This window comes from Arvicola amphibius, chromosome 1 (assembly GCF_903992535.2).
Source record: "Arvicola amphibius chromosome 1, mArvAmp1.2, whole genome shotgun sequence".
Classification (NCBI taxonomy): Eukaryota; Metazoa; Chordata; class Mammalia; order Rodentia; family Cricetidae; genus Arvicola; species Arvicola amphibius.
Genome location: NC_052047.1, coordinates 27161076 through 27178634, shown reverse-complemented (window position 1 = coordinate 27178634; position 17559 = coordinate 27161076). Strand labels below are relative to the sequence as shown.

The following is a 17559-nucleotide window of genomic DNA, read 5'->3' as shown; positions in this document are numbered from 1 at the left end:
AAGAAAAAACCCTGAATGTATTTAGCCTGTTAGTAAAGCAGGTGCATTATGATTATTAACAAAATAAATAATTTTTGAATTATAGGAAATTTTTATGCCAATAAAAGCAAGCAGTTTATAACAAACACAGAAAATCTTATTGAATGACAAATTGCACTAGGATTATAAAATGAGTCATTTTCTTTCTTGTTATAGACTAGCTTTTATGTATTCTTCCACAAACATAGATAGATAGATAGACAGACAGACAGACAGATAGAAACTTTTGTACAATGTCAAACTTCTTTTAAGAGGAAAAAACAAGTAAGACTGTTCGTACCTCAACTGTACACTAATTAATGAGTTTTAAAGCTCCTGCACATAACGGTGGCTGAAGGCACAGCATCCTTACACATCCCAGAAGCATTGTTTACCTATGTGACATGAGCACATTTCCTGACAACTTTGCTCCTAGATTTCCTTATCTCAAACACTTTTTTAAAATATTCACTTTTCCAGCCATAGCCTCCCCCATCTTCCTCTCCTCTCCCCCCAATCTTCTCTTCCGTCTCCATCCAGGAATGGGCAGGTCTCCTCTGAGTATCCATAAAACATGGCACAGCAAGTTGCGGGAAGACTGAGCACCTTCCTACGTATTAAGGCTGGGCAAGGCGACTCAGAATGAGAAGTAGGGTCTTAGGAGCCTGTAAAAGAGTTGGAGAGGCCCTGATCCTGCTTCTTACACCTTCTTAAAGCGGGTCTGGGAACTGGCAGAGTTAACAGGAGGAAAGTACTCTTTAGTTTTAAAGTATAAGTTTAAATGCTTATGCTATACTTATACTTTTAACAAATTTTAATAATTTCTGGTAAACACACAAATAGAGTTCACTAGTTGTTACACCCTGAAGTATAATCAAAGAAACAAAAAGCCCCTTATTGAAAAATGTTCTGCCTTACTTCAGACTCTAGTGGTACAAAAAACCATTTGCAACATAAGCATTATATACATACACATCATACGTGAAATTACCTAATAATTTCATTTCGTACATCGATGATTTCTGTACATGCTGCCCAGGCTAGCCACACTACCCCTGACCCAGCCTCTTGAGTTGTCTTACCACTGTTAGCTACAAAGCAAACCACCTATTTGCTGTTTTAAGTTTCCATGAAACTCAGTATTAAATTCTGACCAGCTTATTGCATAAATGATAATTTTATTACTCTATGTAGGAAAAGATAAAAGTAGAAAAGTAAAGCTTTTGGGTATGAATATTATAAAATTTATGTGCATTACATATCTGACAGGAGATGTTATGGTCTACATACAAGCAAAAACTGTTCTAAATTATTTTTAAAAGCAATTCTGTAACAGAAGAACATCTGCTCACTTCCTTTTAAACATTTCTATTTACAGAATGATGACCTTTTAACATATTTTCATTTGAAAAATACATCATTTTTTATTACAATTTGTGGTCATTTTACACAGGTGTCTAGTAGGACTAAATGCTGTGTCCTACAAAATTTATGTTGAAACCTAATTTCCCATTATGTTGCATTGGGAGGCGGCTAGGAGGTGATTTGGTGATCAATATGAAGCCTCCAAAATAAAATTAGTGTCCCCATAAGAGGGTCCTTGAGAGTTCTTATACAGCGTATCTTCATGCCATGGCACAGCAAGAAGACCACCCACAAACTGACTCAAGAGCTCTCACACACACCGAGCCCACTGGGTCCTCTCACTGGACTGCCTGCCTCCAGGACTACAGAATCCAAGCTGTGACAGCACAGCTGGAGTAAAACACACACAACTGACAACTGTGGTTGATGTGATAATGCACGCTATGCTTTGTTAGGATGGAGTGGGCATCTCAGGCTGAAGACTCAGTAGCTACAGATTTCCGAACTGTATGAAAGCATCTCAAAATTTCAAATAATGAAAATAAGAAAATTTGGTATTATTCTACCACATGGCATTATCTACTTAAAATACTTGATCAATACACTGATCAACTGTAATTATACACAAGCAGAGCTTATTACATTTACACTGAATTAAGACTTTTCAATATTCATACTGCTAAAACTATACTAAAATTAATCACTGTTAAAAATTTAGAGAAATAAAACTTTCAAAATTAAATCTGGACATACCTCTAACATTAATTGTGTAAACTCTTCATTACTAAGGAATGTAGGTTTCCAGTCCTGTCGAATTTCACTAGCATCTGACTGTGCAGTGATTTCTGTAAACAGATTGACACATTAGCAGCAAACTCTAACCACTGGGAGAGCACAAAAACCTACAAGTCACCTTCTCTTCCTACTCAACGATAAGCACAGGAGGCCAGGGTTTGAAAATGTGAAATGTTGTCTTCTAGACCTTGGTCTGAGCCATTTAGTATCAATTTCTTTGGAGATTTTATTGGGCAGGCGAGGGTACAGTTTTGATATGCTCTGTGGGTGACAGGCCTAAATCTGTTTCCAACTTGACATAATTAGCAAATAGAAACAAGCAGATTATTCCAAACATTTTGAGGAAATTTTTTACCTTGGCTTCCTTGCCATTCAAATGGTAATATCTCAAGTAGAGATAAGGAGTCAGCTCAAAGCAAAGTTACCAATGGGGTCAGCCAGTCTGTTTTCAACAAAAAGGACTTATTTTTGCCAGGCAAAAAGATTTTTCTAATCTTAGGAGACTAAATGAGGATTTGAGGCCAGAATTTCACAGAAAGTAACAACACTTGCAGAGTGACTTGCTCAGTGTCATTTTAATGCTAACTATGTGGAGTTTGCCCAAGTCACTGGGGCCTCTGGCATAGCACACATATTTACCACATGATTCCTTCATTTTGCTCTAGGCAAACAGATTCAGTTATAAAAATGCTATCATAAATAGTGAAGTCTGAACTATTTGCTGTTTAACAAGTATGTTTTCTTTTCTTTTTAAAACAGTCTTACTATGTATTTCAGGCTGGCTTCAAACTTATGACCCTCCTGTCTTCCAAATGCTAGGATTATAGGCAAACACCACCATGCCTCAACATTATTTTTCCATTTTAGATATAGATATACTACAACAATCACACAAATTAAAGAACAATGTGGTAGGCTGTACTCTACCTTACTTTATAGTGAAAAGTATGGATTATATTATTTTAATGTTTTGTTACCAGATATTTAAATATATCATACTTATATAACAAATTTGGTGATTACAAATGACTATACTGAACTATGGCAGGGAACTAAAGTACAGCTACTAATTCTGTGAAATACAGTCAAGCTCTTTAAATTGTTGTCAATTATATGCATAACGATATACACTAATTTATCAAGGGTTAGTTAATACAGGTCTATGTTAGATAAATAAATACTTTAAAAATATCCCTGAAATTTACCATAAATTTCATTTTTGTGAGAATTATACATTCAATTTTGGGGGCAAAACCTAGATAATGCCAAAATTAATGTTCTATTCTCAGAGCGTGGAAATGTATGCATTTCAGTTTATTTCATTCAACAGTCATTTACTGAGCTCTACAATGTGTGAGGCACTGGTTTCTGAGTGTGCCATTATACAAGGGGAGATCAAGTCAGCAAGGACACCATTTACAAAGAGGTTCAATCTAAGTGACTGACACATTTACAAAAGAATCAGGAGAGAATATGGCATATGTGATATGATGCTAAGACAAATGAAAACATTTCCAAAGTATTTTCATGTTTGAGCCCTGGGAACCTAATCAAATGGTATAAAAATGAAAAAAGCCAGTTTAGGAGAAACTGACTTGACAAAATGAAAATGAATTCCATTTTAGAGGAATTGAGTTTAGGCACATGGAAAGTGGTATCTATAAGTTAACTAGAAATACAAGGATGAAAATTCTGCATCTGAAAACAAAGATTCATTAGTGCTTACAGATGCACAGCAGCTACAGTTATACAATGAGTCATCCCAGGAAAGAGGGTTGAGAAAATAAGATCACAAGGATAAGCCTTGAGAAACACCCCATCTAGAGAGCAGAGAAGGAAGAGGAGGGGCAGACAGGAGGGAGCAGCAGCAGACTATGGCGGCATGGAGTCAGCAGCGGGCAGGTAGAGATTACCAGTTCTAACTCTACGGGGAATAAACAAGAAAAAACTTTTGCTGTACTGGGATGGGTGGGCAATGCCAGCAAGTGAAAATATTTCAGAGAGTAGTGGCGCACAAACGAGCCTAGCAATGAATTACAGAGGTGGTAAGGAAAATGAAAAAGACAGCAGTTAGCGTCTCTCTTCCTGAGAAGGTCTGTAGTTGTCCTTCATCTAAAAAAGCAAATATCCTTCTCTAGATTCAGTTTAATATCTCCATTACCTAAATATCAAATACTTTAAAGTTTCTTTTTCCATGACTGATTTAGTGAAGATGATTTTCTTCTAGTAACAAATACTTTTAAGTGTAACGTTTGCTTCCTAGACATACACTGAAATGACCTTTAAAAATGGCCTGCAACGACCTGACGTGACCTGACTCTGATACACCTCCAGCCTTCCAGCACAAACACGCTCAGTTACAATCAACCTCTCTGCTCTCCCACTTTTGCACACAGTACTTCCTTTGTGTAAAGCACTTTCACTTGCCTAACCTAAAAGATTTAGCTTAAAAAAAACCTTATTTGTACATTATTTATGATTAAAAAAAAACATGACAAAATGTGCTTCTCAAGCTTATAGTTCATAATAATGACTCATCTCTATTTTAATTATGTGTTTATACATTTGTCTCCCCTTAAGTTGAGAGCCAAGAAAGTCATCCTAACTTCATAAGGACCTAGAATACAAAAACAACTAAATGCTTGTTGAATGAAAGAAAGAACATACTAGGAATCTTTTCCTCTTTACCATAAACATCATATAACTCATATTTTCTAAGAGAGTCTGCTATAGAAACCATACCCAATTTAAAGTCAGTATTTTACCTTTATGTTTGCGTAAAAAGTCAATGCTCTTCTGCAAAACTGTGGACTTGTCCATCTTTCTAGCATTACCAGGAAGCATAGATCCAAGCTCTTTAATGAGAACATTGAATTGATCTCTACGTTTCTTTTCAGATTTGTTTCTAGATACTCTATGAAAAAAGAAATTAAATATGTAGTTTTAAAATAATCTATTTAATTACACAAATAGTTTAATGCAGTGTCCAATTTGGACATGACATAATATATTAAAACTTACTTTTCAAAAAGTCAGGAAATAGTTCAATTTCTAAACTGCATACTGATAGTTTAAGCTTTTTTACTTTGCTAATATATCTAACACATGTAAGTATTATTTATTATTTATTAGTTTCTATTTCACAGCTAACTACCTTTTTGCTTTGTCCTTGTCATCTTCTTCCACCAATCCATCAAAAATACTACTGTCATCTCTACAAGAGAAAACAAAATGAAAAACTTAGTAAGAGGGAGAGGTGAATCCACTCAGACTGATTTGATTCCTAGGTGAAGAGATCAAATAAATACAAGCTCAGGAACCATGAACTTATTTTTTCATAAAAGTTTAATTACACTTAATTATACTTTTAGTTTTCCATACGTGAATTTTAAAAAGTTATACTCAGCTATGAGTATATATCAGGCTAAATAAGAACTTAGATAGTTTAAATATATTTCAAAATTTTAATATCTACTGGAAACCTATCAAATGCCAGTATAAAATGTCCTTGTATTAAACTACCCATCTGGAATGTATTAACTATAATACCTTAACTTAAAAACCTTTTCAGATAGTCACTTTTAATTTTAAAAACACCACTACTCATAAACATCCTAATACCTATTAGCTCATGAACGCAGCATTCTGACCCACTGTACAGATACTGAATAGCACTCAGGCACCAGGCTGTGTGCTGAACACAGAATAGTAAGCAGTAAACTGCAACAGAACAGCAAACAGGACTAACAGCTGCTCTCCTCTTTTTCATCTTCTGTTACAAAGAAACACATGGAATGTGTGGCAACAGGCCTTCTAAAGGAGGGTGGTTTTGAATGGGTCTGATCCCCAAAAGCTCATGTACTTGAATGCTTGGTCCTCATTTGGTAGATTTGGAGGTGTGACCTTTTTGGAGGATGTATGTCCCTGGCGGGGTGGGCTCTGGAGTTTCAAAAGCCCATGCTATTCCTTCCTTGGCTCACTTTTATTCTTTCTCTCTCCCTTTTGCTCCCCCTCCCACGGACATTATTTCAACTTGCAAGCCTCAGTCAGCTACGCTTCAATGAAATGCGTGCTCACCTACTGCCATGTTCCCCACTATGACAGTCACGGTCTAGACCACCCTCTGTAGTCCCAAATTAAATGTTTATAAGCTGCTGTGGTCACAGTGTTTTGTTGTGGCAATAGAAAACCAACTAAGAACCCTGGGTGGTTAGGAAGGACGTGTATAACTGGGAACATTAAGTGAAGATTTTTTTTGTTTGTTTGTTTTTTTTTTTGTTTTTCGAGACAGAGTTTCTCTGTGGCTTTGGAGCCTGTCCTGGAACTAGCTCTTGTAGACCAGGCTGGCCTCGAACTCACAGAGATCCGTCTGCCTCTGCCTCCCGAGTGCTAGGATTAAAGGCCCACCACCGCCCGGCTTAAGTGAAGATTTAAGTGACAAGATGAGGACAGCTGAGACCGGGGGTGGGGGTGGGGTGGGGTGGGGGAAGAGTCTAACAAATTACATCAAGAGCACTAGAAGCTGACTCTTAAAACTAAGGAGTTTTCTTAAAACTTAGTTTCTGGTGACTGTGAGCTTCTACATGAACTCACCAGTCACACCATTCAGTCAAATCCCGCTGCTTGGGATATAGGAAGGGTGGATATGGGTGCAGGGAAGCATATATCCTAATTAAGGAAGCCATCTTAGGATTATTAAGAGACTTGACTCTAGAGGGGTTCCCAGCTATCCAGGGAGATGCCCCCAGCTAGTTCCGTGGGCAGCTGAGGAGAGGGAGCCGGAAAAGGCCAGATCCTATAGCCATACTAATGAATATCTTACATATCACCATAGAACCTTCACCTGGCAATGGATGGAGATAGAGACAGAACCCCACATTGGTGCACCGGACTGAGCTCCCAAAGTCTTGACGAGGAGTAGAAGGAGGGAGAACACGAGAAAGAAAGTCAGGACAGTGAGGGAACCTTCATCTGGCGATGGATGGAGATAGACAGAGCCACACATTGGTGCATCAGACTGAGCTCCCAAGGTCCAAATGAGGAGCAGAAGGAGGGAAAACATGAGCAAGGAAGTCTGGACTGCGAGGGGTGCTCCCATCCACTGAGATAGTGAGGCTGATCTATTTGGACCTTACCAAGCCCAGCTGGACTGGGACTGAAAAAGCATGGGATAAAACCGGACTCCCTGAACATGGCAGACAATGAGGGCTGCTGAGAAGCCAAGGACAATGACACTGGATTTGGATCCTACTACGCATACTGGCTTTGGGGGGGGCAGGCCTGTTTGGATGCTCACCTTCCTGGACCTGGATGGAGGGGGTAGGAACTTGGACTTCCCACAGGGCAAGGGAACCCTTACTGCTCTCTGGATAGGAGAGAGAGGGAGAGTAGAGGGGGGAGGGGGGTAAATGGGAGGTGGGGAGGAGGCAGAAATTTTTAATTAAAAAAAAAGATCAATAATAGCCTTTGAGGCGTCTATTCGCCTCATTTTGAGATTAGTTGTAAATTGTGTTTTATGGAGGCTCATGAATAGACCTGAAGCAGTCCATTTATGCCTGGGAACTTATTTTAAAAACCCTACATGGATATACTTTTTCTGACAAGAGAGTCTATAAATATTATAATATTCAGATATAAGGAATCCATATCAATAATCACTGTTTTATCTCTGCACACACAGACATCATCCCAAACATCATAAAGTATAGAAAAGGAATTGACCACCCACTCATTTTCAGTCCTTTTAGATGACTGGTGTGTCTTTTCAAGAAGGAGACAAGGCCTTAATCCAAAGCTAAGGCCACAGTAAGGCAAACCTCTCTAAGGACATCCCTTGCCTTTAAGTCTTATGTTCTAATAGAAGATATATCTTTGTTTAGTCAGAAAAGAAGAAAAGCTGCCTTCAGATATCAACAACTACTCTACGTACAAATCTATTTGCAGAATCCTTAAAGAACTGGAATCGTCATACAGTGAATTATGTAACCATAATTTAAAAAACTGGCCAATCCCTGACCTATATCTTCAGAACCTTGAGGATCTAAGCAATTCAATGAGATAATAAAAAAGATTCTAGACATTTCTAAGATTCATCTTTATGTGGAAAGAAGGGAAGAAGGGAGGGAGGGAGAGATGGAGGGCAAGAAAGGGAAGGGAAAAAGGGAGAAGGAGAAAGAAGGGGAAGTAGGGGAAAGGAAAGAAAGAAGAAAGAAGCTACCAAATGAAGTCTGAGAAGTGGATTTTAAGACATCAAATGTTAAAGGTGTTAAGATGAAAACAGTAACATAACAAAGAGTCTCAGAAACAAGGCTGGAGAGGCAGCTCAGTGGGAAAGCTCCTTGACTAGTACACATTAGGCCTTGGCTGACATTACTAGCACCAAAAACAAACAAAAACACAAACAAACAAAAAAACAAAAAAACAAAAAAACAACCAAAAAACCAACCAGCAGTTTTACAATCAAAGAAATAAACAAGTTTATCTTTTCCCAAAGACTTATATATAAAAATTAAAAACGAACTAATGAACTAATGATCCTAGTAACAATCATGTCTTACCAGTCACAAGTGCTAATATGCTTGCAGGGATAGAGGTAGCACCAATAGACTTGATCCTAGAGTCTAAAAGGGGCCAGGGAATCATCTACAAGCGTTACTGTTTCTTTCAGTTGACCAAAATTCCCAAAATTAAGAATAAGGACTCATTTGTAACATAAGTCCTAAGCAATCCACTTTGGCTTTTAAAACTACTAAAATACCTTTTTTACTATTTATTTGTTCTATGTAGAAATTGAATATGACGGCAATTATGTTTAAGCACTAACACCTAAGAATATTACTCTAGTAGTGAATTTAAAAAAACATACCTGTCAACAATTGAGCTCATCTTACTACAGCTTACGGTAAACAACATAACACATTGCGTTTTCGTCTTGCGGTAGACATTTGTATTTCTCCTTGGGAGAAAAAAGAAATAGTTATGAATTTTCTAAAGCACTTCTACAAAGTAATCTCGAGACTACTGTAAGTTACTGTGCAGACTTCAAAATGAAGCTAGTGCATTATTTTCGAGCAAATTATCTTTGGATGGTGAATATTTGAGACTTTTTTCTTCTAAAAGGAATATGAAAAAGATCCAAACTCATATTTAATGTATTTCTCTAAAATAATAGAAATGTCATTTTTAATATTCAGTATATACTTTGCATAACTATAAACTGGCCGCAATAATACTATCTAATAAATATTTGTTGAGATTCTATTTTCTGTTAAACAGCATGGTAGGCCTTGTACCAATAAGGATGAAAGGCTAAGTTCTACAGGCAAAAATCTGCAATGACCAAGGAGACAGATATCTAAGCAACTCTAATAGAATGCACTGTGAAGCCTATGTTGTCCAGTGGAGTCACCCAGACAAGAATCAATCAAGAGTACCTGTGAGAGTTACAGAGGGAAGCCTGAGGTAACGAGTCCTGTCATGTGTCAAGACTGGTGCAGAGGCAGGAAGCATCCTCCTCATTTGAGAACCCACATTTCCACCAGGCTCCTCACTGACTGCTGTGACTGCTCAAGTCTGAGAAACAACAGACCACAGGACACAAAGAGGTGACGGCTGAGAGGGCTCTGAAGAGCAGAGTGGCGGTCTGACACCGCACAGGCATGAGCTACAACAATGCACTTGAGAAAATCTAGAGCTTATTTTCTTCATAGGCATGTTATAGTTTAGAGTCTTAATCACTAGCACTTAAAGGGGCTTCAGGAAAGTTGAGGAGGAGGCAAATCAAGCAGAGAAAATAAGTATCTTGAGGTGTTTCATACCTTTAAGTAATTAAACCTTAAAACGCACTGCTTCCAAACTGAGTCACAGCCTAAAAGTCCTTTAAAAAGCAGTTTTATCTCAAGCCGTGAGTTAAATATTGATTAACAAATGATCTGATTTATCAACATCCTAAGTTTTGAGGTTTAAGAAATTTATATTGTTGGTTCCTTTATTTAGAATTTGTAAAATAATATAAATTAACATGTAATTCTATCTAAACCAGAGGTATTTAAAGGTATGTTAGTTAACAGGAGAGCCTAAAACATTCTGTCGTTTTCAGATGCCACTAAAAGAGGAAGAGAGACAGCCCTTGAAAATGACACTGCACTGTCTCTATGGTTAGGTAACAAAATGAGACTGAGAAGACTGAATTCTTACAACATAATGACCAGAGGTGATCAACAGCAAACGGAGCACTGTGACTCCAAGTGTCTGGGTTAGTACCACAAGAGGGAACACAGCTACACAATATTCAGGTTTACCTATGTCCACCTTCTAGATCCCAAGAAAGGGCAACGGTAGTAATAGATGCTGGTTCTATTACTAAAATAAAAAGGACAGCGGAAAACACATATAAAATATAGTTTTAAAACTAAGGGGCCAAATCTCTGCCTTATATGTCATTCATTTAGTAAGCCATTATTAGCATGCTTAACTGTCATAAAGGAGAAAACGGGACAAACAACGGGGTGGGGTTATGACAAACCTATCAGGAAAGACACTGCTGACTATGTACAAAATGAAAGAAGCAAAATGGCTTAGAAGACCAACTTACTGTTTAGCTATTCTCTGTTACCATCAACAATAATTTTCAAAAGATTTGCTCAGCTTATGCTTACTCATAGCTACACACTCAAGACTACACTTGCTCACAGGGTAGCTCACAATCTTTATTCTACTTTTTCAGCCAACTGACAGATATATTTTATTTATGAGAAAAATGAAGGGAATAAAATAATTAGGACTAAATTACCTCCAGAACACAGCTTTCTGAAGAGTGTCATAGCAACAGAATGCCGTGGTAATAAAGAAACACACACACAAACACAAAACCCACCCAATAACCCAGGATTTTAATGACAAGTTAGAGTCACACTTGCTCATCAGAAAGGTTGCATCTTAGACATCATATCATTTCCCTACACAAGCTCAAGAGAAATTCCAAGTACACAGTCTACTCATATAAAATTACGTTTATTTATTTTTATAAAGTATTGACATTAGTAGCCCAGAATGATAGGCAATGTGTCTTTAAAAGGATCAATTGCAATTACTTAAATGCACAGTTCACCAAAATGCAAAAAGATCAAGTTAAGCTAGGAATTAAATGTTCCTTTCCATAAGCTCCTTGAACTCTAAATCACAGATTTAGCATGTATCATGTTACTATTTCATGATGACAGGGTACTGAGGGCACAAGTACTGGTGTGTAAATGCTACTTTAAAACCAGCTTTAAATGCAAGCTTACCAGGGAATGGGCAGGCAGCATTAAATGAAAAAACTATGAACAATTTAAATGGGGTAAAGACAGAAGCAACTCCTACTTCAGCACAAGAGCAGTACACAGAATTAGAGACGATCTCAGTGTCTGGCAGTCCATCTTTGGAATAGAATCCTTCACATAAAAAGGATTCTGTTTTAAAAATAAACTGTGCAGTGTATTATTACTGGCATTACACTACTGTCTTTCTGAATCCCATCTGCTGTCACCCACCACAGGCCTTCCTTTCCAACTGCTGCCATTGATCAATATTAGCACCGTACTTCTGAGCTTTAAGAGACCAATAAAATAAAACCTCACTTCTCTTGATCCACCAACCTTCTTCAGCTACTGCCATTTATTTTTTTTTTTGTCCCTTTCCCCAGGAAAACAACTGTGATCTCAGTGTCCAGTTCATTCTTTTATTTTACAATTTAGTTTTTTTTCCCACATGCACACACGGGGATGAACTTTATACAGTTGAGTGGTTGTAAGAAACTTACTATAAAATCAGAAGCCCTTTGTTCTGACCCAGTTTCCACTTTCTTTCAGTAACAAACCTTCTACTGCGAACATCTTTTGTTAATTTTGATTCTTTCATTTTCAGATAGAGTGCCTAGATAATCATAATTGTCCCAATGTATTTAAATTAGCTTCTTTGGCTCTCAAAAGTGTCTAGATTTTTAGGCATCTTCTACTTAATTTTACTGAAAAGCATTGTTTTTAGGGAGCAGGAGTATTTTTTAAAACTTAGTTCATTTACTTTTCTGTGTATGGGTGTTTTGCCTGCTTGTATATGTGCACCACACTAGTGAAGAGCCCTCAGAGGCTAAAACAGGGCATAAAATCCCCTGGGTCTACAGTCGCAGGTGGTTGTAAACCACCAATCAAAGTTAGGTATTGAACAAACCTGAATCCTCTGGAAGAACAGAGCAGGCAAAGATCTTAATCACTTTCTTGGCTGGTTTTAGTTTTTTTTTTTTTTTTTTTTTTTTGGTCAACTACACAGGAGCTACAGAAAGGAACCATAATTGAGAAAATGCCACTATAAGACTGGCCTTATGTAAGCCTACGGGGGTATCTTCTTAATTAGAGACTGATGTGGGATAGCCCAGCCAATGCCACCCTTGAGCAGGTGGTGTGTAAGAAAGCAGTCTGAGCAAGCCCCAAGGAGCGAGCCAGGAAACACCACTTCTCGACCGCCTCTGCTTCAGTTCTTAACTCCAGGTTCCCACCTTGACTTCCCTCAGTAACGAAGTGTGATACTGAAATAAATCCTTTCCTTTCCAAGTTTCTGTAGGTCATGATTTTAATCATATCGATAGATAAAACAACTGAGACATTGCTGAACAATCTTTTTCACTTTTTTTTCTTTTTGACATTAAAAACATACGCCCCTCCCAACTGCTAAGTTCAAACTTTTACAACTGTAAATGTGGTTCACAGCTAAGCCTCGACCTCCCAGCACACATTAAATTTCCCCTCTGAGTAGTTTTCCCTGTAGTTAGCTGCTCCAGAGGTCTGAAAGAGATTGTTTACCACTGGCTCATATATTTGAATACTTGATCCCCAGTTGGTACAACTATTTGGGAAGGATGTGGCCTTGGAGGTTATCATAGGGTCAGGCTTTGTGTCTTAAAAGTTTCCTGCCATTCCCTACTCCCATTTGTGGTTTGAGATGTGAGCTCTCAGCTATTCCTGCAGCCATCATGAACTCTTACCACTTTGGAGCTGTAAACCCAATAAAATGCTTTCTTTCACAAGTTGCCTTGGTCACAGTGTTTTATCTCAGCAGGAAGAAAGTGTGTAATGGCTTTTTCCCTTTACCGCTTATCTGGTTTTACACATACTTGTTGCTGATTTACTACAAACTCATGACTATCTAAGTATACTTTCTTTACCTTCATATACAGTAAACTTCTCACCATTTTCTAACTGTTTCCCCCAGAACTTGCTAATCTGTTCTTATGATGTCTGTTATCTGTACCCAAGAACAGTGCTGTCATCTTGGGATCAGTATTCAGTATCACCCTGATGATTCCTTAGGTCTCTAGTGAAGCTCTTTTCTCACTCTAGGTGACATGGTTTGATCTCAAATGACAGGTAATGAATGCTTAGTTCCTAGCTATGTCAGAAGGTAAAATGTTGGAGGAATGTTATCAGCACCCTAGTATCTTTTCTGGGTACTACAAAGTGAGCAGCTTTACCACATGACGTCTAGGGTCACCACAAGCAATGACATCAAGTGGTTGGAGACTGAACCCCCTGAAACAATGAGCCAAGCTAACCCTTCCTCCTTTTAAAAAGGTGTTTATTTTGGGTGTTTTGTCAAGGTGACCAAACGCTGACCAACACATCATGATGTCACCATTTTTTATTTACTTAATTTATTTATTTAAGTTTTGCTTGTTAAAAGAGAAATGATATCACAAGTCCAAATCTGCTGATTATTAATCCTTTCTTATGTAACTAACTTCTTTCACCCTGAAAGCAACCCTCTGTTCTAAAAGTTAATGGTAATGTACCCTATTTTCCACTTATTTTTCTAGCTGTAACAGTCATTCTGCAGGCTATAATTTATGTCATTCAAGCAAGGTTTCTTACATCATTCCCTATTTACTTTTTCTGTTTCCTTGATTTTTTTGAACTCTTATTTGAATATGAAGGATAAAAGACAGTTTAGTCAGTTTATTCAATTTTTAACTTTTCTCTCTACTCTTAACACATTGCTTTTATTTATCAACCCTTCCATTTAGCTCTTACTTATTTTACACTTACTAAAGAATAGTCAGACTTATGGGAATATCAGGAGCAACTACACACATTTCAGAGTCAGAAGAAAGAAATCTCTCCAGTATATGTACAATGAATTACTCTATTTAATACCACCACCACTTTCATTTCCAGAAATAAAGAGGGCTTTGAAATTCATGGCGATTTCAGAGTGACAAGAAGTTCCTCAGACCTCCACTGCTAGTTTAAGAAACTTACCACACTTCCTTTAGCTTTTCGAGGTCCTTTTTTTTTTTCTCTCCCATTCTCTCTGTCCTTGTGAATGTGTACCAATTGCAAAACTATTTTTCTGTATTTAGCTGTGACTGGTTAATCTTGGTCAACTTTACTGGATTAAGAAACATCTAAGACAGTGGATCTCAACCTTCCTAATTCTGCAACCTGTAGTATAGTTCCTCATGGTTTTGGTGACCCCCAACAATAAAATTATTTTCTTTGCTACTTCCTAACTGTAATTTTGCTACTATTATAAAACATAATATAAATATCGGCATCTTTCGATGGTCTTAGGTGACCCTGTCAAAGAGTCATTAGACTCCCCACAAAGGGGTTGTGACCACAGGTTTAGAGCCACTAATCTAAGAGATTAATGAAGTAAACCTCTGGGTGTGTCTCCAGGGTAGTTCCAGAGTCAAATATCCTAAGGGTTCTAACATAATGAGCAGACTGATGCTCTGACTGACTCATGATACAAAGGTATTATTGACAGGTGGCAAAAGGTAGGAGGTGAGGCCTAGTGAGCAGAAGTAGGTCAATGGCCGCCAGATCTTGATGTGGGAGGGTCTTCTGTTTTAATAAAGAAACTGCCTTGGCCAGCCCTTAGGTGGGTGGAGTAGACAGAACAGGAAGAAGGAAGTGAGGTAGATGGCTCAGTCAGATGCCACGCCTCTCCTAAGTGAGTCAGACCGCCATGCCTCTCCTCAGGGAGACAGATGCGATGAAGCTCCAGCCCAAGATGGACATATGCTAGAAACTTCCCGGTAAGGCACCACTTCGTGGTGCTACACAGATTATTAGATATGGGTTAATCAAGATGTGAATAAGAGGCTGAAACTATGGGCCAGGCAGTGTTTAAAAGAATATAATTTGTGTGTTGTTATTTCGGGGCATAAGCTAGCAGACAGCCGGGAGCAGGGCGGCGGGAACGCAGCCCGCAGCTCCTCACTACAAGATCTTGCCTCTTCCTGTGTCCTGCCTTCTCTTCTTCTTCACGTTCCTGCAGCCTTAATGATCAACTTCACAATGAGCCCAGAAACCCAAAAGCAAATAACCATGGTCTACTGAACCCAGAATCCAAAATAATAATCAAGAAGTCTGTCTTACAGTAGTTTATGCTGGGTACTGCACCACAAGGACAAGGGAGCTAACACACTGGCTCTAAGGAGATTTCAAGGCGTGAAATTCAGCTGAGCTGTTTACCATTGCAGTCTAGATGTCTTCACTCTTTCTCGTCACTCTTACTGTTGGACTCCTGCAGCCTCCACTGGATCGCTTATCTGTATTCACAAACACTGTATTTGCTACATGCATAGGCTACTTCCTTGATTCTCTAGACGATCCCTTGGTGGATGTGATGTAGCCATCATTTCTGTACTGACTTAATCACTTCTCTACTGCAGAACATTTTCGGCTTTTGTATTCATTTTAATGACATTGCTTCTCCTATGATAACTATCAGTGTGAACTAGGGCTGAGTACACTTCCTATGATAACTATCAGTGTGAACTAGGGCTGAGTACACTTCCTATGATAACTATCTGTGTGAACTAGGGCTGAGTACACTTCCTATGATAACTATCTGTGTGAACTAGGGCTGAGTACACTTCCTATGATAACTATCAGTGTGAACTAGGGCTGAGTACACTTCCTATGATAACTATCAGTGTGAACTAGGGCTGAGTACACTTCTTATGATAACTATCAGTGTGAACTAGGGCTGAATTTCCTAGGTAACTGAATGCAAAACACTCAAGCAGTTCTTTATGCCAATAACTCCTAAATACATTTTCTTACTCTATTATTTCCAACTTCGAAGCCTTAAATATAGACTGCCCCCCCACTGCCCCATGGCAAATTATCACAGGGCCCAAGCTGGCCTCAAATTTTGGATCCTTTCCCTGCCTCCCAAACAGGCATGTGCTACCATATCTGGTATCACAATGTCTTTGACATAGCTATAGTTTGTGTGGGTACATACTATGTAGTGTATGTTATGTATATGCACATGTAAGTGCAAAGCATGTACATGTGTAAACCAGAGTTTGACGTCATGTTTTCTTCTATTGTTTTCTATCTAACATTTTGAAACAGAGACTGACTGAACCTGAAGCTCACCAATTTAGCTAACCTGGCCAGGGAGTTCTGGGTAATCACCTGTCTCCACCCACAAGTGCTGGGCTTATAGGTATAGAATGCCACAACAGTTTTTTGTTTGTTTGTTTGTCTGTTTTATGTGAGAGCTAGGGTGTGAGCTCAGGCTAGCCCTCATGCCTGCACAGGCAGCACTCTGCCCAGTGAGCCATCTCCCAGCACCACAGTCGTCTATAGGCTCCGAAGCTGTGCAGAACAGAACAGAGCTCACCTGGAGCACCTGACTGCTCTCTCGCCATCTGCTTTCCTCCTCATCGCCTTTCCTGCAGGCTGATCTTCATGTCCGCTCTGCAGCACCTAGGGCACACTTCAGCCACATTTACACTCTGCTCTTTCCTGCCAATGTAGTTTCTTTTGCTCGTTCAGAGCCACACACGGCTCAGCACCGCCATTTCACACACAGCTGCCTCCGGCTGACACTACGAAAGCCGCCCCGTCTACTGTCCATTTTCATTCTTTTGGTACCACTAATGGTTTGTTTACTGCTTGTCTTCCTCTAAAATGCAATCTTCATGAGACAGAGATAGCTGCAGTCTTATTAACCATCATGTAGTCATTAATTAAAGTAATACATAAACAGTAACGACTGTCTGCCAAATGTTCTAAGTTGGACTTAACACAAAAGCAAAATTTTTTAAATAATGCTTTCCTCAAATGAGCATGCCAAGTAATTTCTAAGTCCTTTTACACATTTTTTTTCAGGGAAAAATCAATACAATAGAACATTATAAGATGCCTTTACCTTTTGCACTTTTTACACTTTTAGAACGGATTCTCCAAAATCCACGTGCTCAAGGCCTTCCTCTGTATGACTGACTATCAGAACCCTATTTAAACAAGAAAGAAACGTTAACTCTATTCAACTTATATACAGTTTTAACACAAAAAACATTTTAACTAATTCTTAAACATAGATTTA

At 38.5% G+C, this 17559-nt stretch overlaps 1 protein-coding gene across 6 annotated transcripts in view; it reads right to left on the bottom strand.

Moving 5' to 3' along the window:
• The window catches only part of Clock (clock circadian regulator), an 83611-nt gene that overhangs the window by 41912 nt on the left and 24140 nt on the right, over nt 1–17559 (bottom strand). For 4 of the 6 annotated variants that reach the window (XM_038349489.2, XM_038349485.2, XM_038349479.2 and 1 more), the window contains 5 exons: nt 17383–17467; nt 9044–9133; nt 5333–5392; nt 4944–5092; nt 2137–2228 (listed from right to left, as the gene is read on the bottom strand). In XM_038349489.2, the coding sequence (XP_038205417.1) occupies nt 2137–2228; nt 4944–5092; nt 5333–5392; nt 9044–9090 (348 nt within the window). In that variant the 5' untranslated portion in view covers nt 9091–9133; nt 17383–17467. Of the gene's footprint in view, nt 1–2136; nt 2229–4943; nt 5093–5332; nt 5393–9043; nt 9134–17382; nt 17468–17559 lie in introns of those variants that run through there. The other 2 variants (XM_042054018.1, XM_038349497.2) reach the window with 2 other exon arrangements.